General features: G+C 33.4%; 1 protein-coding gene across 4 annotated transcripts; it reads right to left on the reverse strand.

The window, feature by feature from the left end:
* Positions 1 to 6,640: 6,640 nt before the first annotated feature.
* On the reverse strand, positions 6,641 to 16,946 carry LOC109214723 (pentatricopeptide repeat-containing protein At3g22470, mitochondrial-like). 4 transcript variants are annotated; one of them, XM_019378675.1, is made up of 3 exons: positions 16,842 to 16,946; positions 14,684 to 16,667; positions 6,641 to 7,167 (listed from the first exon to the last, which is right to left on the reverse strand). In XM_019378675.1, exons 1-2 carry the CDS (start codon positions 16,885 to 16,887, stop codon positions 15,100 to 15,102), a joined length of 1,614 nt encoding a protein of 537 aa, XP_019234220.1. In that variant the 5' UTR covers positions 16,888 to 16,946; the 3' UTR covers positions 6,641 to 7,167; positions 14,684 to 15,099. The 4 variants fall into 4 exon arrangements, with proteins under 4 accessions (XP_019234220.1, XP_019234218.1, XP_019234217.1 ...); XM_019378673.1 differs by having other exon boundaries at positions 14,684 to 14,783; positions 14,920 to 16,946; XM_019378672.1 differs by having other exon boundaries at positions 14,684 to 16,946.
* Between the last annotated feature and the right edge of the window lie 8,532 nt (positions 16,947 to 25,478).

The following is a 25,478-nucleotide window of genomic DNA, read 5'->3' on the forward strand; positions in this document are numbered from 1 at the left end:
AAACTTATTCAGTTTCCAAAGTATACGCGAAAGCGGTTGATTATATTGAGACTATAAATAAAGGAAAGATTTAATATCTTCTATTACTACAACTTGTAGCTGGGTAATATGCATGTGAAAAGCTACCCACTTTATTCTCCAGTTTGTACTACACAAATAAAAGAATACCACAATAAAGTGGATGTTTATTGATATAAAAATCCATATCATAATAAACTTGGAGTTTATTGATAATTGCACACGTCATGGTGTAAATCTGAAGTTTATCAATATTGATAATTTATTCAGTTGGCATAATTGGTTTACCCATATCAATTTAAGTATGATGTGCAAAAATAAAAGAGAATTCACATGGGTAAATATTAAAGAACTAGAAAGTTCTTTACGAATTCTCCTATGTTGCCTGTTCTCATTAATTAATAGATCAACTAAAATTGGGATTGAATCCCATGAATGCTGGAAATATCAAAGGTGAATATGGGCACATTCACCTGCCATGTATACCACATAAGATGCATCAATGAGATGGTTACATGTGCGATTATTAATAACCCGCAACATGGTGTTTTGCGAGGTAACTTGCTCAATAATTTAATTTCGAGCATAATTTTCAGATTTTCTATTCAAGAAGTTCATTTTGATAAGTTGGTTTACATCACAGTTGGTTTAGCAAAATGATTTATTAAGTGCCTCTACTTAATAGCTAAACAATTGCTTATGAGACTAAGTTATCTATATCTGTTTGATATATGTTATATACGAAAGTATATTACATTCTCCCCCCACAAGTGGTTCAGGGTCAAGAACCAAATAATTTCATCTTATTATTATTGATGTGCGGTGTATATTTTGATTAACACCATAACGCACAAAGGTGGATTCTCAAAGTTGAGGTAACAAGTTAGTTTTTCTAACATGAGGGGGAGACATGATAAACAATTGAGAAAAATTTACGTGTAATGAATTATCATGTGTACATCTAGATCCTCGAATAAGATAATATGAACTTGAAGTTCATAAAAGATAATCATCTGCAATATATTGCAAAGCATGCCAGACGCATTTGCTGACCCAAAGGAAGTAACTATATTTTCATTGCAAATGCTCTTATTAAGTCCTAGAAGGACAAAGTCTATGCTACGCTTAAAGCGTATAGACAGATCGGTTTCAAATAAACTTCTTGATAAAGAAGATGAGCAAATGATCAAAATGATCATAATAAAGGAGGCAAGTGATCTAGAAGATCACGTGACATAACACTTCATAAAATCTCATGAGAGATTCAGGTACCTGAATATATGAATGAAGAGATCTCTATGTTATGTCTTTATGAAGAAGAAAAAAAGAAGGTTGGAACCGATATAAAATGTTCGTTGACGACATCTATAATTGCGCTAAATATATATGAGGATCTTAAGTCTGGAGAAACAATTTCGAATAGAATTGGTTTCATATGAAAGACATGTAGTTTTGAACATGTAGTTCAAACACTTGAAGTAATAAAGTCAATGGTATGTGTAATCAGTTTTCGATATCTTATATGTCTAGCATGACATGAAAACTTGATATGCATCAAAAGTCTACTATATGGCTTATATGACAATCCATGAAGGATTTAAATTGCTTAAAGCATATATAATTCTTGGTCATGAAGTACTACATCCAAAGTGCAATTTGTGCACAAATGTAACTTGCTATAACTATAGGCATGATAATATGATAGCAAGAGTTTTCACCTCTATGTGAAGATATTGAACTGACGATTCCAACAAGATCATATAAAGACAATTCATCTCTATCAAGAATGATGATTTCAAGGTGCAATATATTCATTCAAGTTAATATGGCTGATTTGTTTATCAAATATCTATCAAAGATCTTTTGAAGATGGTGCACAAGATTGGAATGCAATTGCTTAAGGATGTGAAGTGATGCTCTCATGAGGGGGAGTTAATACGCGTTGTACTCTTTTCCCTTACAAGGTTTTGTCCCACTGGGTTTTCCTTGCAAGGTTTTTAATGAGGCAGCCAAAAGGTGTATTTCTAAACATGTGTACTCTTTTTCCTTCTCTAGAATTTTTTTCCCACTGGGTTTTATTTTAGTTAAGGTTTTAACGAGGCACATTATCTGTTGAATAGACATTCAAGGGGGAGTGTTATAAATAGAATTGTATTTATGGTGAATGTCTATATTTAGAGAGATTCTAGGGTTCATTGCTTGGTGGCTAAGTCACCTTCTCCCTATAAATATAGGGTTCTATTCTATTGTAATTCATCACAAATCAATAAGAATTCTCTCCCTCTACTTTTCTCTGCAATACTCTTCTTCTTCTTTTATTGTTCATAACAAAATCCACCTTTTAGTATTAATTAGCAATGGAATTGACCATATTAACCTTTACTGTCTCACATAAACACTCCTAACACATATTCCAACACTATTTACTCCAAGGACAATGTAGGAAAAAAATAATTAATTCATTCTTGAAATCTGAAAAAATCACTTATTTTGGACCACAAGAAAAATGCCAAAAAATCACTTATTTTGGACCGGAGGGAGTACTTGCTTTAATTATGAAATTTTTTTAAACCATAAACCTGCTGGAAAAAGAAGACAAGCAAGTTTAGATATATTGAGGAAATTAATTGAGGCCGGGGAGAGGGAGGGGGTTTGTAGAAAGTGGAGTCCATGTCATATGAGTCCAATAAATAAAGAATCTGTCCTCATCATTTATGACTGTGCATATAAAAGGAACCCACGGAAAATAATGTATGCACATTTTGCACAATCTATATACCAAATGATCTTTCCATCCATGTATATATATATACCCTATAATATTCCCTGTCTCTCCTCTGCTCTTTTTCTCCTTCTTCTCTCACTAGACACATAAAGAAAATATATATGTGCATGATCAAGTGTATGTTGAGGAGAATGTCGTCTGGTTCGAGATCTTTCATTGACAAGGCAAAACCAAAAACTATAGATATTTATATGTGTGTGTAGTCATCACGTACGTGAATGATTTCGGACCAGGCTTCATTCTCCTCAACCTCCAATATATTTACATGCTTACTTAGCTTAAAACAGTACTGGAAACTGTACACAGCTAGGGTTTCTTCTGCAATTGCCTCGGAGTATACTTAGGAAACATGTGCAGCACCTCCAACTAACTTTGAACAGTACTGTGCTTCCAAGTATGAAGCGTGGATTGTAATCCAAATAATGAAAAGGTGAGTTGCTGGTGAGTTTTGACATTGATCTTGATCTTTTTCCTTATGTGATGAGCGACTTGGTGCGTAAATTCTTATACATATTTTGTGTTGGATGTGCGAACAAAGTCCCACATTGGTAGCCGAAAAGACTGAGAGCCTACATATAAGGTGTAGGGATCTCTTAATGGTGTGAGGCCTTTTGGGGAAAACCGTATGTGATGAGTGTATTGGGAAAAACTGAATTTAAATATTGAAGATGACATGTCATGACACGTGGACCGGTCAAATAGTCAAAGCATGACAAACAGTTAGAAGACACGAGCAACAATAGATGCGGGAGAGAAGATACGAGCTACTATCCAGATGAAACGAGACTCGTACCTGTTCGAGCCATTTAAAGCTCGAAGATCAGAAGGAATTGAAGATATGAATCTGATAGCGTAAAAAAGTCCAAATTCAACATTAAATGCCAAATACGTTAGAGAATTTGTATTTAATAAGAATGATTGAATAACGTTTCTTTTAATGTCATTTACTGCTCGTAATTGCCTCATTAAGACAAAGATATTACACTTTCTCTTAGAATTGACTATAAAAGGAGAAAGTCACAACATTTGTAAGACACAAAATATCATTCCGATTATACTGAAATATACTCTTATTCATTGCTTTATTGTTATTCACAAAATCTCTTATTTCTTGATTATCAGTAACCCGATTTCTCTATTAAATTCTAACTTTAACCAAATATTCAGTTTTCTGGTTAAACAATGAGCGACTTGGTTTACATATTCTTTGTTTTCAAGCTTTCCTGATACTTAACTATGAGGGCGTAAATTCTTATACATATTTTTTTTTGGTTGATGTGCGAACAAAGTTCAACATTGGTAGCCAAAAAGACTGAATGTCTGCATATAAGGTGTAGGGATCTCTTAATGGTGTGAGGCCTTTTGGGAAAAACCGTGCTAGCTTGGCCAAAAGCAGCCAATATATATCACACTATGTTAAGAGTATCTTTGGGCTGGTTGAGCCCAACAACAAGTATCAGAGCCCCCATGGATCATGGTAATGGACCACATAGAACTTAGTTCGAGGGGAGACCTGTGAATCGTGGTGATAGGCCACGTGGAACTTAGTTCGAGGGGGAGATTGTTGGGTATGCGAACAATGTCCACATTGGTTGCTAAAAAGATTGGGAGCCTTTATATAAGATGTATGAATCTCTTAATGCTGTAAGGCCTTTTGGGGAAAACCGTGCGGGTTTGGTCCAAAGGGGACAATATCACACCATGTTAAGAGTATCATTGGGCCGTTTTAGCCCAACAACTAGTATCAGAGCCCAAGTTCTGCAGGATGAGTATGTCGATGACAAAGTGATGGTGCGAGACCCGACTTGGAGATGCGCATACAAAAAGAAGTTAGTCGCAGGCTTCGGTTGCCATAAATACTCTAACAATGTGGGTGACACACAGTGAATCTCAGAAAATTGACCCATGGATCGTGGCAATGTGAAACTTAGTTCGAGGGGGAGATTGTTGGATGTGCGAACAAAGTCCCACATGGTAGCTGAAAAGACTAGGAGCCTACGTATAAGGTGTAGGGATCTCTTAATGGTATGAGGCTTTTTGGGGAAAACCGTGCGGGCTTTGCCTAAAGCGGGCAATATCACACCATATTAAAAGTGATTAATCGTGATTGATTAATGCATATTTTTATGTCAATATATTTACTTAATCTACAATTACCTAGTGCAGTATTGATGTAATTAATGATCAAATGTGAGTAAGCTTTTCCCAATGTTGGATTTATACTTCCAAGATTGTTTCCATCACTCGAAAACCCATCCTTCATCTAAGGGAGCAAGTACTCCAATATATATTATTTAGGGAAAGAAAAAGAAGAGATCAGATCGAGAAGCTTATTAGTGTAGATCATTCTGATCCGTTTTACTAATTCCTTAGCTTCATTCTTAAACAAAGTGCAATTTCTGTCTTTGTTAGACATGCAAGTCCAATTAATCGCGCTTATATTATATTATATATGTGCTATTGCCAATTGCTAATTAATTAATTCAGTGCCTACTTTTCCTTGATAATATATATGAGATTGTGAACCTACCTTTGTAGCATCTGGTAAAAGAAGATATCGAAGAATATCTAGCTGCATATGTACTTGTCGTGCTTGAGAGCCTCAAATAGAACATGTTAAGTGAAGACTGAGTATTACTCCCTCTGTAGTCCGTATGCAGTTCCGATTTCATACTTTTTTTCATATTTCTTTTAGATAGTTTGAATTGTCAGTTATTGTGGTTTATAGTATTTTTATGTGGTTTTGATCACTTTTTGAATATGTAATTTTTATTTTAAAAAACTTAAAGAATACGCGGTCAAAATTAAGAAATTTGACTTTCGATGTATCATATATCCCATCGTTTACGCTCGTTGTTACTCCTATAATTTCTGCTATCTTTTTCCTTTTAAAAAAAATATTCTTTTATACCGAGTCAAACCTTGTGAATAATGACAACAATTGTAGCTTTGTACTTTACGTAGAACAAAATAACAATGATTGGGGAGCAACTCCAATTCCCTATAAATTTTACCCATTGTCAGCAGGGAATTAGTTAATTCTGCAGGTTGATAAATCAAGAGGACAACAACTTTGTCTCCAATATTAATTGAGATGGTTTCTTGAGATAGAGATGACTTATCACTTTGCAGTGTATCACAAAAATTGAAAAGTTTCAATCAGAAATACAGACAAGAAAACATCCTGTCAATTCTCCATTTTTGTTTTCATGCAACTCTGAAAATTCCATTGGTATTTCTATTATACATACTCCATAACAGGACAAATTTCACAAATTCCATAAGCTGGTTTCATGTGATAATTCATTTTCAAACTTTGAGCCTATCCATGGCATTACACGCCAAGTCCTCCTTCTAAAGATTTTAATCTTGAAATTTTTATTAACTTGAGACTCAGACTGCAAATGGATGCCTTTGGGCTATAATCTCATTTGAAAGAATGGGATCAATTTGAACTAAACAAATTAATACAAATCTAATTGCTAAATTTCAGGTGGAGTAATTTTTAAACATGATAAATGCTCTTTGCTGCCAGTTGTCATAGTATTAAATAACTTATACTATCTTCCTTAAGTGTAGTCCGTACCATTACTTGAGCCTGTGACAGCTGATTAAGATGAAAGGTATTCAAATTAAAAATCAGACTGTAATGTTAAAGACAAGGCGACAGAAGATTCACTGTGGAAATAGTCTTCTGTATTCATTAATCTGAATGGAGAACACCGCGGGCGAATTTAACAACCAATAACTATTTTCTCCCGTAAGGTGCAAAGGGGTAAAAGCGATTCATATTATGCAAAAGACAGCTTCTTCAGTGCATTAAATTCAGTAAATATATGCTGATCAACAAACCAGTAGGCCTTATATATTAGAGCTGCTTTCCCCTCCATTTATGGCATTTCGTGGCTACAACAGTATTAAGACAGTTGTACAAGAGTACAGATGAGCCACCAAGTTTGCAATGAACACATCCCCTTATCAATAGTACAAGATTCTACCTAGTCAAAAATTAAAAATGGCAATGTCTTCTAAACTACTTGATAACGTGGTATCTTCATCTTCGTTCTCCTGTATTCTGCAGATTGTAATACAGCAACAACCTTGCTGCAAAATTTGCCTGCTCAAAGAGAGCCCTTTTATGGAAGAGATAGTTTAGCAGAGCGAAAGAAGCCCCAACTACCTGGTCAGCAGCTTCTTCCCGGGCTTACACCAGCCGAAAATTGCAGCAAAGGCTTTCATACAAAGAGGAGAAAGCGCAATAATTCTTGTCAAATGTACCCTTCTAGGAATTGACAGTATTTTAGCGGGCTTCTAACAGCATCTGATAGAGGAGGGAATTGAACACCAATGAATTGAAAGCAATGCTGCAAACAAAATAAAGAAAGTTAGTGCATAGAATTTGTAAGAAAATTCAATACCTGATGTCTAGTAATAAGTAGGCTACAAACAGGATATGTTATCTCTTTTTTGTCTAACTGTGTGTCCCAGCCAGCTTGTGCGACCTCAACAATTCAACGGGGTACCTACTAGCTCCCACCAACACAGGTAGATAATTTTGTCCCCCAAGGCTTAAGCAGATGGGAATAGATCACTTAGCGTTTTGTCTCTTCTTGGTTGGGATTTGAACCCTGATCTCCAAGGTTTGCACCCAACAGGAAATGTGATCTTTTGTTATGTATATAAGTTCTGAAAAAAATTAATTGCAAAGCATATAAAGAAGAATGAACAACAAATTATCAACTCCAAAGTGACGTCCATTCTACTTTACTAAGTTCTAGGTTGCGCGGGTACTTGTACTGATAGGGATATACTATGTAGACATGGAATAAGAAGATAGCGAACCAGGATTAAAGTAAGAACAAACGCAAGCATCAAAATAGAGCGCACACTTAGAAACAACTGGTTTTCGCCACCTAATTAATAACCGCCCTCCCTGTAACTTCAAATATACTATCCATAAAATACTAATGAAAAATAAACAAACAAAAAGGAGTTAATAATTCCTTGAACTTAGTTGTCCATTACCATGAGGTCACGTGCTCCTAATATATGATAAAATGGTTTCAAAAAAATAAATTATGACAAATATATATATACATACATGCCCACAATAAAATAAAATAGAAAGATAAATGATTTCTTCCCATATGTTCTTAAAACTTTAATGGACAATGTCACCTGGTACCTGTGGTGATGGGAGAATGCAGAGATCTAGCTTTCACCTTGAATTTGAGTCATATCGATATATTAACTAAATTTGTTACTTTACGGATAATTACCAATTGGAAAAAAAAAATGTTACTTCACAAGTTTTGTTGTGACCCAGCATCGAACCATGATGTTCACTGAACTAGGAATATCAACAACTAGTTTCTTAATAGCAGAATGTTCTTGGACAACCAAGCTTCTTAAATCCATGATTTTACTCCTTTGGAGGGGGAGGGGGAGGGGGTAAAGTTTACAAAGTTTAACTTTAAATTGATTCTTACTCCTAGTTCCTGCCTCTCTAGACCAACACAAATCACAATCATATAGTGAGGGAAATGAACTCAATCAAGGTAGTCCTATAAGCGAGAAAAAAAGACTTGCAATTGTTATCTAATTTCAAAAAAATGTGTCATCTAAATATTTATAGAAAACACAAACATAGCGTGAAATTCGTATTGCTTCCTTTAGTTCTGATAATGCCATTCATGTCTTCATTTTTTCGAAAACTAAATTTTAAAAAAAAAAACCAAGAATATAAGCTATATGCATCAGGTAGCTATAACATGATTTACACCCCAAAATTTATAAAAACTATCAAAATCATCCCAACTTGACTATCGTGCCTGAAACAAACAATTAAACCTGCTAGTGCTTAACTGCACTCATATTTTTTTAGTAGAAAAGATAGTGAAAATCGATGAAATTGATTTTTCTGAAGATGAAAGAAACTTGATAATCACAATGTAGAATTTTATTGGCGAAGGTTTCTTCATCTCATTACCTTGATCTTCTTACCGTTTTAACTTAGTAAAGTTTCTCTCAACTGTAGGCAATAACAAGAGGAAGTGGGTGTTTGATGGTTAGCTAGGTATTTAATATAATGGGTAGATGAGGTCCTTTTATAAATTTTAAAAAATTTGGGGTAAATTTTTAAATCTAAGAGTTCTCAAGTTGTAGATCTTCAATGAAAAACTGGTTCAAAGCACTTTTTCAAATTTGAAAATCCATTTTCAAGTTGGATTTGAAAAATTGTAAAACTTTCTTAACCAAACATTATTTTGAAAAAAAAATGGAAAAAAGGAAAAAATATTTATGTCCAAACGGGCCCTAAGATGTTTTCTTTACATGGTATCAAAACCAAACCTATTCAGAATCTTGGTTTACTCGGTGTTGGCACCCCTGTTATGTTGTCCAGGCGTCGAAATGTCCAGCTCTGAGTGTGCGGCACAATGTTATTAAACCATCTCTTCGCTACTTAAAGCGATGAAAATGATGTGAACCGAGGGGTCGTTGATTCATGAGCAAAACTGTGCGCTTCAAATAAGTGTGTAATTCAATCAATGACTCGCGAAGTAAGTCCAACTAGAAACGGTCTATTCTTTAATCTCAAATTTGAAGAGTTGGATTAACATCAACATTCTTGTATGTCGGATGTTAAAGTTAGGTATTTTGATTGAAATTTGATTATCATAATACTAAATTCATATATTTAGGGTATTTCTTTAATTTTCCGTAAATTTTGTGATTCACGTTAAAGAAGCATGCTCTTCACTTCTGGTTTATCGCTTCAAGTCCCATGGACCTTGTCACCTTTTGTGCTTGTCACTTTTAAAAATAATGGACTGTGTGGGAGGGGTGTTAAGTGTCTATATTGGAAGTTTTCTCTTTGCTTGGTCTTGGACAATCCTCGAGTTAGTTTTGGGGTTGAGACGTTGAGTTAGGCCCAACATCCATTTTCTTTACATCATCTATCTAGGAAAATGACTCTTAGACCTGAGTGGATGTATAAGCAGAAGGCCCACAAGATGTCTTATGGATATGCTATTCCCATTTGAGGTGGGTAATGCATATGTTATTTTGATAACGGTGGTGTCCGAGTCAACTTAATTTCACCTTGACTATTCCATATAAAGACAACTAATGATTGTCCAAAACAATTAACGAGTTATTTGAAACAATTCACAAGAAGAAAACATGAAATAAGACCATCACTCTTGAAAATGAAGCAGATCTCCCATAGCCATAGGATACTTTTTCCATATGATTGGGCGTGTAGGACCAGTAGAAGTAGCAACTCGCATGATTATGGATTCCTATGTAGTTTTGGCTGAATCCTTAATTTAACATTATTCTTTTGATAAACATTGGTTCCAAAGATGTAAAATTTTCCCCAAGTACATTTTTGACTTAAGAAGGTCTTTATTAAAATGGTGTAAACGTCCAAAAAATGTGTTTATCGAAGGAAGACAAATCTTGGATGCAGCCTTGATTGCAAATAAATCTACTAATCTAGTTGACTTCAGGTTAAAGAGTTAGAAACGGGCCTATATGTAAATTGGACTTGGAAAAGGCATATGACCATGTTAACTGGGGCTTCTTGGATTTCATGATGAAGAGGATGGAGGTAAATGAAAGCATTGGATCCACTTATGCATATCTACTGTAAAATTCTCGATCAGGGTTAATTGGAAATCCTACCCAAAAAAAAAAAATGAAGGGAGGGGCCTGAAATAATGAGATCCTCTATCACCATGCTATTCGTACTAGGAATAGCATTCAGTAAGATGATAGACAGCACTGTCAGAAGGTTCTTAAATGGATCCACAACCAGGAGGAGGATCCAAGATAGTTTACATGTGTCTCAACTGTTATTTGCAGATGGTACATTTGTGATGTGTGATACTAAAATGAACCAGCTTAACAATTTAAAGGAACATATTATTATGGTTTTAAGCAGTTCCAGTACAGAGAATAAATACCAGTCAGAGAGGTGAACAACGTGGATAATTGGAGAGGTTCTCAACTATGATGTTGGCTCTCTCCTGGTGACTTATTCAGGATTACAGTTGGATGCGACAAATAAGGATATTGCAGTAAGGGATCCAGTGATTTTAAGAACCGAACAAATGCTCAAAAATGTGGCGTAAGATATATTTTAGCAAAGGGGCTAGGAGATAAAGATAGAAGAGTATATTTTCCAGTATACCGATGTCATAAATGACCCTACTATATACACCAACAGCACTAGCACAAAGATCGGAAATATAACGGCAAAATTTTCTGAAGGGCACCGAGGGAATTTAAAAAATTATTATCTTGTTAGATTAGAAACAGTCACATTCCGTATGAAGTTGGGAGCGTTAGAATTAGGGATTTTGGGAGTGTTCAATAGACACTATCAGGAAACCCATATGAAGGTTTGAAGTAGAGGAGAAAGCATTGTGGAGGAGCGTTGTTGCCTATAAATACAGAGTTCAGAAGGGGGTACATGATCACTGTAACAGATGTGCTATGTGTGAAGACCAATACGAAGACACCGACCACCTATTGTTACATGGTAAAGTTGCCTCACAACTTGGAACATGACATTCAGTCTGTCGGAACTTAAATGGTCCATGCCAAGGACAACTTTGCAATTTGTGCAATGCTGGTGTAGAGCTGGTCTAAACAAAGCTTCTTTCAAAATATGGAACTCCACTCAGGTAATAGTATGGTGGACCCTCTGGAGAGAGAGAAACTCCAGCATTTCTTAAGGCAACAGATATACTTCTCTTAGTCTTAAGCTTAAACATATTCCTGCGAAATTTTGGAACATCAATGTTCTAAGTGAGTCTGATGCCATATTTGACTTTATCAACTCAAGACACAACCTGTGAAGGCTTACTGATAGGTAGCTACTTTTGCGATGTAACTACCAGACGCCAGCACTTTCTTGTTGCTGTTCTCAATCAATAAAATTTTACCTTAACAAAAAGATGGGGAATGGAAACAAGTTAGACCAGGCAACCTTACGCAGCGGTAGTCTGGAGGAGCATAAAAAAGGATGAGAAAGAAGTTTACAGAAATGTAAAATATGAAACCAGAATCAATGTCTGAATATAGATATCGATTCGTGAAACCACTCTCGGGCAGAGACAACAGAAATGGAAAGGTAACAAAGGCCACGAGTTCACAATTAAGTCCTTCAATAATATATTGCTTGTGAAGGGGAAGGAATTCCTCACACTTCAATTTGGGTTCCAGAATAGTGCTAGAAAGGTGTCATTCTTTGTCTAGATAGCAACACAAGGATCCATTGTAACAGCAGCAATCTAACAGTTTATGCTAGTTGGCGTTCTGTGCGCGTGAAGGCAGAGCAAGATGTAACATTAATCATTTGATGCTATAATGTCCACCAACAGAAAAGACATGGTGTACAGCTAAGTTGCTCCGACACGGCAGATTAGGTGCCGCACCTGTGTCGACACGACACTAGTGTGGGTGTGGGTATGGGATCCGTACCGGATCTAGTCAAACAATTTTGGGTACTGTGACCACGACGAACGAAAAAATTCGAGATGAGATACAATTTGATTCCCGAAATCAGAACAAAAACTAGGGTAAATTTGAAGAAAATAGCATACTTTATCTGGGAAATCAATCCTTTACTTATCTATAACTTGAGAATAAAAAAGCATCTACACTTTACAAGCTATACGTAAGTATTCCACAAAATTTCTCATAATTTAGAGATATTTTTATATTTTTATTTTTTTTAATTATTTTTAGCCGGATCCCCGCACCCGTATCCGTACTAGGATCCGTATCCCCGAATCTTAGAATTTACATCTCGAAGGATCCGACCTCTAGATCCGCACCCGTGTCCGAGCAACTTAGGTGTACAGTGTGAAACATGTTTGGAATTAGATGGTGGCACAAAGTAGAGAGCTATCAGTCTATCACTTTGGGTGGAAGTGTAGAAGCAGAAAATACAAAAGATGAGCATTTTGGACCTGATTTGGACCACATGGAAAGAAACAAATGTGATGTTAATAGAATATTTTTAATTTCTCTACAGTTTTGGTCACATTTGGTAAGCAGACTCATAGAGGATTGGATGTTATAGAGAATCATGTTCCTGTGCAGGATTCTATTTAATGTTTACATTTTTTTTGGTACTTAAGGAAAAATTTATTACCAAGGAAAAAATATTTACAGACGAAATGAAAAACCCCTAAAACTGGACACAGTCCCCAGTTTTAGAAACACCGGCCTCAGAGTCTCCAACTAGCTACAAACATCATGAAACTACAACTGATATTGGCTAATCTATTTAATGTTTACATTACGATTTACATAACCTTTTATCTTTACACACAAAAAATGCCAATCCAAATATAAAATTAAGCCACAAAAAAAGATCGGATTTATTTTACAGATAGCTAAGAGCCTGACTTTAAAGAAAAAATTTTGATCACTTTCTCTCAATTACTCTACTATTACTATTTTTCAGCGATTTGGCTTCTTAGACAATTGAAGAGAACTGAACTAGATCTCCTTCACTGTTTGTGCTCATGCTAGTTGTTAATTAGTCTTTTTCTTCTTTTGTTTCTCGATCTTCTACTTTTCTTCATCACTCTTCCTCTTTTCTTGGTGCTTTTGCCAATTCTTCCATCTTTTTATTGATCGAAAATATGATACTTCTGTGAATTAGCATATTTCTGCGGACTAAAAGGTCAAAATTTCTTAAAAGGATATGTTATTTATAGTTTTCATGTGCAGTTTGAAATAGAGACGCTACAAATGATTAATAGAAATCAATTCCCAAATAAATTACTTAGGTAAGTCTAGAAGTTGGAACATTTTATATCATCTCTACGATAGAATTGATTATTTTGTAAATTATGAGTCACAATCCTGAGTGAATAATCCAAACTAATGCCAGTTGATTATTTGGTTGAAGAACCTCAAGCTTTCCATTTCCAGTATCAAATTTAAAGCATACCCATAAGTCAGTTTATGCAACTTGGAAAACTGCAAGTTGATGCCTTCTGTGATAAAGGAGAGCACGTGTGAACTTTAACTAAAGGATTGTAATGTAGATATATGTATTCACCACATCAGTATTCAATTTACAAGCTTGTGCATGAACCATATTTGTAGCGTCATTTTTATATTCCAGCTTTATTTTCAAACAAAATAATGTAATATTAGTTGTTTATATTACTTAGGAGCTTGATCTTTATGCACAAAAAATTGAGCAAAGACGTGGATCATCCTCCTATGTTGTCAGGTGACGATTCGCTTACGGTGGGAGAATTTGAGATGGTTAGGACTGCAAGGGACGAGGCCGAGCACAGTGAATGAGGCACTATTCAGTTGGGGCTGAGTAAGACCAGGCGAAGGGTGTGGGATGTTGCCCAGTAGCACTCATGTGGGTCTTATGGAAGGACAAAATTAGGAGAGCTTTTGAAGGAATATAGAACGATTATATACATTTGAGGAATAGTATCTCATTTTATAGTTTCTTTTTGGTACATCCATTGAGGTTCCAATTTGTAAAGAAGATTAATGAGTTTGTAGAGAATCATATATCTTTTTCTGATAAAGAGTTGACAATCATATTCTTTTGTAGGTTCTCTACCTTTTGTTATGCTATTTGTAAGGGAAATTTTCCCATCGTTAGTAAGATAATTTAACTTATTAAAAAAATTAGTTGCTTACAACCTTTTCCAGTAAGAAAAAAAAGTTTATCAAGCACCACTTTACTCTTTCCTGGGATCCTGAAGACCTTTATTGAAAGAAAAAGTCATGCAACTCCATTGTAAGTAACATAAGCAGCAGGATAAGGATTCACCAAATAAGTAAGAAAAGCTCGCAAAATTGTCACAAGCAATAGAAAAATTTTCGTACCTGATTGATGACTAGCAGTCAATTAACCCCAAAGAATAATCTAACAACACCAGCCGGCATCGGTCCATGCTTATCCAACACATTTGCTTTTTGACCAAATCTGCTACTTGGGAGCAGCACCAATTGATTATGAGAACTTGGTTATAACAATAATGGCCGAGCTCAGCAATCTGGCTTCTAATCCAAGTGGGGCCATCAAAAGAGTTAAAATGTAATAAAAATGAATGTCAGCGCACCTATGTTGCTCGGAGTCTCCGAAAATGTCAGTGGGTGCTTATCGGATCCTCCAAAATTCCCTTGAGACCAGCTATACTGCTTCTCAAACACAAATTTCAAATAGAATTCTAATAAAAGGAGATTTTCCCACATCACAATCCAGCCAAAATTCATCGCATAGATGAACCCCATTCAAAAACTCACTTTTCACCGGACCGTGTTGGAAATGTCGGAATCAAGTTCAGATATTCATGGTATTTGTCATCCTTCGACAGTAATTCTACAACAAGAGATATTGTTGATAGATCTGGTGAAATATGTTTCTCTGCCATTTTCTGAAGAAGGTTTACTACCTGTGGCGCATCATTGTTATCACAGAAACCTCGCATAAGTGTATTAAATGTTACAACATTAGGAAAACATCCCTTCTTTTCCATCTCCAAGAACAGATTATTTGCTTTTTCTAATTGACCAATTTTACAGAACCCATGAATCATGATAGAATATGTAACAACAGTTGGGACCAAGCCTTTCTGGGATAAACTCTCAAACAATTTGGTAGCGTCTTCAAGCTTTCCTCCTTTACACAACCCGTCAATTACACAGTTAAAGGCATCAATAGTGAGTTCATGTCTTGTCCTTTCTAGAAGTTGGAACAACTCCATTGCCTCCGGGAGGCAATTATTCTTGCAAAATCCATCTAATAGTATAGTGAAAGTTGAAGAATTTGGTGTCACACCACACCTTTGCATCTCGTCAAATAGTTCTCGGCCATCCCCAACTTTTCCTCCTTGAAAAAGAGCAGTTAACAAAGTGTTGAATGTAACTACCGTTGGCTTAGAATCCTTCTGAAGCATCTCTTTGTAAAGCCTCCAACCATCGTCTATTCTTCCGCACTTGCAATAGCCATTGATTAAGATATTGTAACTTATTACGTTGCGTTCCTCACCCTTAGCAGCCATCGAAACAAACAACTGCCTTGCATTATCAACCTTTCCCTCTAAGCAAAATCCATCCATCAACGTGTTATACGTAAAAGAATCAGGTTTTTCACCCCTTTGTATCATTAAGTCTAACAGCGCACTTGCTTCTTCGGTTCTCCCTTCCTTACAAAGGACATTCATCAAGGCATTGAATGTTACAACATTCGGACGGATACCTTGATCCACCATTTCATTAAAGAAAGCCTTCGCTTCCTCCCACTTACAAGCATCCGACAGACCATGAACCAACGAGCCATATACTACCACATCCGGGGAGATTCTTTTCTCCTTCATCTCCGAAAATACCTTAACCGCCTTATCTACCAAACCTTCCTTGCAAAGTCCATCAATTATCATGCTATATGTCACTACATTCGGCCTAAACGGAACACCAAAAAGAACATTCCCCTTGGACATTTCTTGATGCAAAACGAGCGCCCTCTCAGCATTACCACTCCTACACAACCCATTAATCAAAGTTCCCCATGTTTTAACATGAGGCTTATATCCCAATTCAACTATTTTCTTGAAAAGCCCCACTGCCTCGTTAATCTTATTTTCCACAAAAAGCCCTTTAATTAATGATGTGAAAGTTACAACATTTGGACTATAACCCCTCTTAAAAATCCCACCTAAAACAGAAAACCCTAAACCCACTTGTTTCATACTACAAAAACTGTTCATCAAAATGTTAAGGGTGATAAAATCAGTTGAATAATTTACAGCAACCATCTTGTTATACAGTGAGATGACATCATTGTAGTGCTTGGTTTTCGCAACTGCACCTAGCAACATGTTGAACGATGAAATGGGTGGTGGGGATTGCATATGGAGCATGTTATCAAAGTAATTAAGTGCATCTTTAATGTGGATTTTTCCTGATTTACAGTCATTTTTTAGGAACTTCTCAAGGGAAATCTTGTTTTGCGTTGGCTCAATGAATAAAGAGAAAAACTTACTACTTTTAGCAGCAGACAGACGAACTGAAGTTTTTGGAACTATCATCTTCCTCGCCGAAAAACAGAGGGCTGGTGTCGAAGAATGAGACGAGGTGGGAGTTACGGTTTTCCTAATAATGTAGGAATTATTTTTATCAAAATAGAGTATTTACTTGATGTATTAAAAATTAGTACTATAGTTTCTATAATATTAAACTACTATTAGTACCTGCGCATAAAGCATATCAAATTATAATGTGGGTTATTTAAATTATGTGTAAAACCTTAAATTAAACCTTTTATATATAAATTATAAATAATTATTTAATATTAATTAAGAAGCAGAACATGATATCATTTTTCAAATCTCATAGTGGATAATCTGCTTTCTTTTCTATATCTGTAATAACCCAACCCCTTGATTTGACACTTGTATTATATTTTACGGTCAATATTAAAAAATAATATATATATAACATTGTGATCTATCCTGTTTGAGCACATTAAACTATATTATTTTAACAAAATTCTTACTACCACTTTATTTTTCATCTCAAATTCAAATATTCTTATCCTTCTACATTTTTTAGACATAATTTTTTTCTCTTTTTTGTTCCTTGCTTATAGTTTGTGCATTATTTATTACTCAATATTATTATACTATAAATGTGATCTTTTATTAATCTTGTTTATTACCCTTTTAATAATCATAAATAAATGTAAAAAAAATTATTCTTGAAATTTAATGTATTCTTACACTATTATTCACTTACTCGGATCTCTTTCATCATTTAAATCCATTAATAATATTTTTGACTACTATTTAATAATTTAATTATTTATTTTTAATAAATTTAAAAATCTAAGTATCCTCGCACTATCTCTATTTTTTTCTTTATACATAATTTTTTACCTATATTCAAAATAAAGAGAATTTTAATTTTTTATTCAATTAAAAATTCAAACTGAAGTATTATACTTTTATTATATTTGATAGTTCTCTATCGGGGACATATATATCACATTTTATTTTAAAATATAACTTTGAATTAGTCTAAAAATTAATATACAAGATCTTTTATAATGTTTCAAATCTATTAAATTTTTCTTATAATTATTTTTTGTATTACGTGCATTTATTTTGTAATCTATTGATAAAAATTTGGCTTTTAAGAACTTTCAAATCTCAAATTCAAACCGTCTTTCCCTTTCATTTCTAATAGTAAATTTTTATAATCTAATGTAATTTTGCTATTTTTTTAATTTAATATATAGTCTTATTACGTTATGTGACTTTTCATTAACTTGTAACTTTATTTAATATCATTATCAACTATTATTCTTTAAAGAAGAGTCCTCCGAATATTTTGGTCTTACATTAGTTTCGATATCTTTTTGGAATAATATAATATGGATAAATATATATTTTGTTTTAAAAATATTGCTTGAAAATTTTAAACTATTTAATTTTTAATAATATTTTTAAGTATTGTATATTTACTTTATTTTATTTTCTAAATGTATGATTATAAATACTCACATTATCTTTAATTTATTTTTATTATTCAACATTTTTAGATTTTGATTTTATTTATTAGACTTGAGTTACGTGGACTTATTCATATTATGACTTTTCTTATCACAATATAAAAAACTTTCTCATCTCAAATTTAAATTAGTTTTTACCCTTTTTCTCTATGATAAAAATTTTGAATTTTTATTTTTTCTCTATTTATTATTTATTTTTGATATTATATTATTCAATTCATAATATTATTACATTGACATGTGGATTTTTATTATTTTGTTTGAATTTAATATCTATTTCTACCACACTCATTCTAATATAATATAGATAAAAGTAAATAACTTTATCATCTCAAACTCAAGTAATTTTATCATTCTATTTTCTAAATTGGACCGTATTTTCAAAAATTTATTTATGCTTTCAAACTCAAGCTAACTGCACTCAATTCAAATATTAATCATACAAAAATATTTTCTTAATTATTTGAACACATTATATCTAAACATTGTAATATTTTACGTATAAAATATTTGTTTGCCCTATTTATCAATATTAATATGACTTTATTATTATTGTTATTAAAATATTTTTCACCGATTATTTAATTTTTTTTTAACTTATAAATAATTTGTATACTTTATATAAGATCTTATTTTGCTGCTTGAATTTCTTTAATTTTAAACTCAATAAATCTTTAACATATTAAGTAAATTTTAGTTTTATTTTATATTTTAACTTATTCCTATAAATAGTCATAGGGTATCTCAATTTACATATTTTTAGTTTATTTGTTATAGTTTTTTATTAATTTTATCTCCATATTTCTAGCTAACATAGAAGAAAATCTATGACTGGATCAATATATAGATATAAATATAGATATAGATATAGATACAATATAAATATATAAATTAGATTTTTTTAAGATCTATTTAAATTATGTATAATATTCATTAAACTACTTCCATTAATTATGTTTCCATTTATAATTCAAACTTTTAATATTGACTTAAAATTGCCAAGTGAGTTCTTTTTAGCTTGCTACTTGGCTTAATGTCATGCTTCACTACCCTCCTTTTAATATAATACAGATTATACTCAAAACAAAAATGATGAATTTTGTCATTTTAGTTATTCTGATCACCTAGCATCCATGGACATGTGTTGTACGTTAATAGTGGCATGTATTAATCTATATTATTATAAAAGCATGAATACAAAGTCGGTTTACAAAAATTACCTTACAATATTAAGTATAATAACTCATAATAAAAGGACATAACCAGAATTGTACATATTAACCTTCTAATCCTATTAATTTTAGGACATAATACTACATGTTAGGAATTCCTAATCATGAAGCAAATCGAATCTAATTTTGATTAGAAAAGCACATCCATGAAATGTTACTTTCAAAACAAAAAAAAAAACTCTTGTGCCAAATCTTCCGAAACTTTAGGATAAACATTCCTATTCGTATTAATCGTACAACTTTTATTTCTTCTCAATTTTTAATAGTTTGATTCTCTACTAAATTTTTGAAAGCCAAAGTATTACTTCAAAGAGATAATCTTTATTTAATAAAATTACACGTTTAGAATTTTACTTGATGATCAGAATTTTGAAGTGCCTTTACAATATATTTTTTTATTTATGTTATCTATAACCTTGTAGTGTTGACTGGCTTTTATACACCTTTTTAAGCTCATGGTTATTTTAACTTAACATTAATATTAAGCTCAATTTAGTGATTATTACAATTTAATCAACTGAAACTTTAATATTACTTAAACTTGAGTTTTACAAAAATTACTATATCAAATACAAATAGTTAGGACTACAATACTCAGAATTAGGTCTTTCAAAATCAAGTTAGACACTTAATTTTACTCATACAAGACTTTTTATTAGGAATAAAAGCCTCTTACCGAATCAAATATATATGATAAATATTCTTATGTGTTTTTCATGAAACTAAAGATTAGATGAAAAAGAAAATTCCTTTGTCGATCACCCTAGATATGTAGATCAGTTACTTGCAATAATAAATAACTATTTATTGCAGTCTGATTTTGAAACTTTAATAGAGCAAGTAACATATAATAAGTTAGATTGTAAGATGGTAAAATTCATTTACACTGTTAAAATATATAACTTAACTCATATTAATTATTTTTCATTCTTAATTACTTACGTAATATACTAAGTTCTTGCTAATTTATCGATTTTAGTCACTTGAATTACTAATCCAACTAAATTGAAAAACTTATTTGTTTCTTTAATTTATTTTTTAATGTTAAAAACTTATTTTTTGCACAGGACTTTGTAATATTAATAGTACTTCACGTGTCACAAATGTCGATAGACAAACTAACAAGTAATGTTAGATGAACTTTAATTACTTTAACAAACTAAAGTCGGATGCACTTTTAGGTTTATGATTAAATAAGGATTAAAAGTATAAAAGTCAAATCGAAGTAATTCTTCAAGAATTACGTCAGTCTAAAGACAATTTTTATTTGAGTTATCACAATTGTTTACCAAAAAGATTAGATTAGACCAATTTTTTAAAATACTATCTTATGTTAATACCAAATCAATGCACCTAAATAATAGTAGTAATTTTTTTTTAGGAAGGGAGATAAGACCAATCAAAGAGAGGATATTAATAAGTCGTTTGTGAAAAAGTAACGAATTTTTAAAACGACTCTCAAGATTAAGTGCTACAAGTATTTTTAAAATTAATAAAAATAAAGACGCTAAATATAAACTTATAAGATTATATTTATGATATCAAAATAAAAAGATCCTACTACCAAATACTATAAAAGCAAGAACATATTTAATATTTGGTGATTTATTACTTCGTGTTGAGAGAACGAACAATTAAAAGAGGTGATGTGACCCTCATTCCAGAACAATTAATCGTTGAATACAATGGTGATAACAATTTAGTGTTTTGTGATTGTGATTATAATTGTGATATTTTATAATATAGATCGATCAATCAAACTACATATAGTTTGTTGATGAGAATCATGTCCTTACAATTCTTGATTGTGGAAGAAGTTAAGCTTTTGGCGAATAAAAAAATCTTTGCTTGCATATATATATATATATATATATATATATATATATAAGAGAACTTTAACCTTGAGCTACAGATGAATCTTCATCCTGAAAATCTCAAATATGTAAATAGAAATAACAGCCATAAGAAAATTCATATTTTTTTGCTTCTTTTGATTGGTAGCACATGTCAAGAAAATTTATGGTCTACTAAAAAGCGTCTAATAAAAAAATACCTATCAATAAACTCATGATGTTCGAAATATGTTCTTAAACTTTTACATGGCAACTCTTCTAGCAACATTTTCGTAAAACGATTAGAGAAGTGCCTAAAACCTGAGTTCGCAATAATTTAAGGAACAAAACTTCTTATGATTGAGCTGTTGGTAAATTTGCATTTTTTCAAATTTAGCTTACAACCTAATTATTCTTTCTAAATTTCTAATGCTTTATATGACATCTTTTGATTCAACACATTTGCTGATCATTAATGTAATAACATCAACTGTGTTTTTATATAATTCTTTCTTCTTCGGTATATTTTTAATTGATATGATATTTAACGTGCAACGCACGTCCGTAGAAAATAGCTCTTCTAAGTATATTCTTATCCCTGAATTCAACTTTCGTCTTTCGAAACTAAGGAATATCCTTTTAAATTTGTGTGAAAATAATTTTTAATATGTCTATGTTTTGCAAATATAATAAATAAAGCACAAGGACAAACATCCTAAATATTGGACTATGTTTACCGCAATATATTTTCTTGCACGAACAACTGTATGTTGCACTTTCAAGAGGGGTATCAAGATCGACAATAAGAGTTCTGGTTAAGGCGGAGCAACCAAAGCATTAGGAGAAAACATACACAAAAAAATATTGTCCACAAAGAAGTGTTCGTTAATATACCATCACATTAAATACTCTTAAATTGTAATACATAATTATCTAACTAACATGATAAAATTAATCATTTGTGTAAGTTTTGATGTTGTCCTTTTATTTTAAATTCATGTATTATGCTAATGTAATAATATTTTTCGGTATTTAGATGATTGTTGTATTATTATATATAAAATTCTTTCATTAATTAAATTGTATTGTTCTTTCGTATAAATAAATATGTAAATCATCATGTGCCATTATTAACGTGCAACGCACGTTCATAGATACTAGTNGAAGGCTGAGTGTGCTGCTTCTGTCATAACCGCATCTGCGGTTCTTGGACCGCAGAAGCGGGACCGCAGATGCGGTCTGTAGCTCGCAGAAGCGGAAAGGGGGGTAGGCCCAGGTAACCGCAGAAGCGGCCCAGGGACCGCAGAAGCGGTTCCGCTTATGCAGCCCCCAGACCGCAGAAGCGGTCAGCCCCCTCAAGCCCAAACCGCTGAAGCGGTTAGAAAGTCGCAGAAGCGACATCCGCAGAAGCGGAAATTGCAGCGCAGAAGCGAAAAGTGCTGAAGGCAGAGGGGTGTTTTAAAAAGTCGGATTTGGTTCATTTCACTCATTTCTCCCACTTCATTTGGCGATTTTTGGAGGGTTCAAGAGAGGATCTTCATCAACCATGCTAAGGTAAGTTTTTCCCACCCATTACGAGCTAAATACATTGACTATGTATGGATTAGGCATGAAAAAATTAGTGCAAATATTGGGGTTTTGGTTGGAAACCTAGAAAATTATAAACCTTGGATTTTAGCCACGATTTTGAGTATGGAATTAGGAGAAAATTATATATTTGAGTTCCTGAGGTTATGGGTAACCTTTATCTTCGAAAAATTTCGGATTCCGGGCGCATGGGTCCGAGGGCATTTTTGTCAACTTTCCGCTCGGGGTTGGGAATTGTTATAAATTGAGTTGTAAAGTATAGTTGAGCATATATTAATGGATTTGTATGATCATTGGCTAGTTGGTGCATTGTGCGTTGGTTCAAGCCTTCGGAAGGATGTAGAATGCCGGTTATGAGTCTTCGGAGCGAGGTGAGTCTCCTTTCTAATTCTGTGAGGGGGAAATTACCCCATAGGTGAGTAAAATGGTTATGTGCTCCTATTTGTGGGGGCTACGCACGCACGAGGTGACGAGAGTCCGTGCGTAGCTACTATTATGCTATTGTCCGGGTAGTCTAGGACTCGAAAGCATGTTATACTTGGATTACTGTGAACTCATTGATAGTTTGAATTGTTTAGATCACCTTAAATTGGTAAAGGAATTTAAAAAGAGATTTAATAGTAATTTCCCTGAAATGTTAAAAAGAGAAAGCTGTTTATTTGGAGGATTATCCTCGATGAGCTCTTAATTTCCTACTTGAGCATGTATTTTATGTGTGCTTGCGTCGCATGGATGATTCGCGAGCAGGATATGTGTTTATTTATGGAACGGGCCGAACGCCTCGGTGAAAATAGATGCATCTATGGTTCGTGCCGCTCGACCCTCGGCAGTGCACAGTTTAAATTTCTGTTGGAGCGGGCCGTCGCCTCGGTGTGATTTGCGCATGTCTACCTGTTACTTAATTATTGCAAATGTGGAATTGGCCCTACGTGGATTGATAAAAACTGATAAGATAATAAAGAATAGACCTTGGAAGCCCTTGAGTTATAATTGAAGGTGCTTACCTATTTTTCCTGGCTTCACGATTAGAGTTTTTATGAAATTCCATGATTATTCTCACACTTATAGTATATTGTTAATTGACCTCTAGTGAGTGTCGGAGTTGGCCATCTCGTCTCTACCCCTTCGGGATTAGGCGGGATACTCACTGAGTACACGTCGATTACGTACTCATACTACACTTCTGTGCATTTTTGTTGCACAGGTACATGATACATTAGCAGCCTACTGGGCGCAGCAGCACGGACGATTCGGGGACTGGGTGAGTTGCAGTATGCAAGGCGGCCCGTAGCTCTTTAAAGTCCCTTTCTAGTAACTGTATTTCTTTTCTGTCCATTGTATTCCGGACGGACGTTGTGTTGTATTTTATGTCATTATCAGTAGTTGCTCATGCACTTGTGACACCGAGTTTCTGGGATAATTTCAGTAGATCTTTGTACTAATTATTATTATTTAAATTTGAATTCAAGAAAAGATCCTTATTTACATAAAACGGAAGGAAAAACCTTAGATTTTCAAAAGTATAAAAAGAGGAAGTAATTGGTAATTTAGTTGGCTAGCCTGATAGCGGTGTCCGGCGCCATCACGACCCGTAGTGGATTTGGGTCTTGACATATAGTTTAAAAGTAATTAATGTGATGGTATCTTAACGAACACTTCTTTATGGACAATATTTTTTGTGTATATTTCCTCCTAATGCGTTGGTTGCTCTGCCTTAACGAGAACTCTTGTTGTCGATCTTGATATCCCTCTTGAAAGTGCAACATACAGTTGTTCGTGCAAGAAAATATATTGCGATAATTATAGTCCAACATTTATGATGTTTGTTCTTATGCTTTATTTATTATATTTGCAAAACATAAACATACTAAAAATTATTTTCACACAAATTTTAAAGGTATTCCTTAGTTTCGGAAGACGAAAGTTGAATTCAGGGATAAGAATATACTTAGAAGCACTTTAACCAGCATGATAATTTTTAAGTGTGTGACGTTATTGCCAAAACTTCTATGTACCATCTGTGTGCAATTACATAAGCTATTCGGCGTATCTAAGTTTTTCAGTAGCATGACGGGCATATTCTTCTTCAAAATTAACCTATATACAATGGAAGATCAATTTTAACTTAGTCTATTATATATACAGTGATACCACATACATAAGAAATAAGAATCTTGACAACAAACATGTACGGTAGAAGGTCATTTGGTATTAAAGTATTTAAGCATTCTTCTTGGTAGTAAGTATTGGTATTATTTTCTGGTGAGTCAAAAACTGAAAAATATTTTATTTTTACTATAAAATTTTGCAACCAACATTTTATTTCGTTGATCAACATATTCATTTATGCTAGCTAAGATATCTTTTTAATTCTATCATGCGATTTCACAAATTGCGTTTTAATCTAATGATAGAAACTTCTCTTATTAAATGCAACACTATTACCATTAAGATTGATA

This window comes from Nicotiana attenuata, unplaced genomic scaffold (assembly GCF_001879085.1).
Source record: "Nicotiana attenuata strain UT unplaced genomic scaffold, NIATTr2, whole genome shotgun sequence".
NCBI lineage: Eukaryota > Viridiplantae > Streptophyta > Magnoliopsida > Solanales > Solanaceae > Nicotiana > Nicotiana attenuata.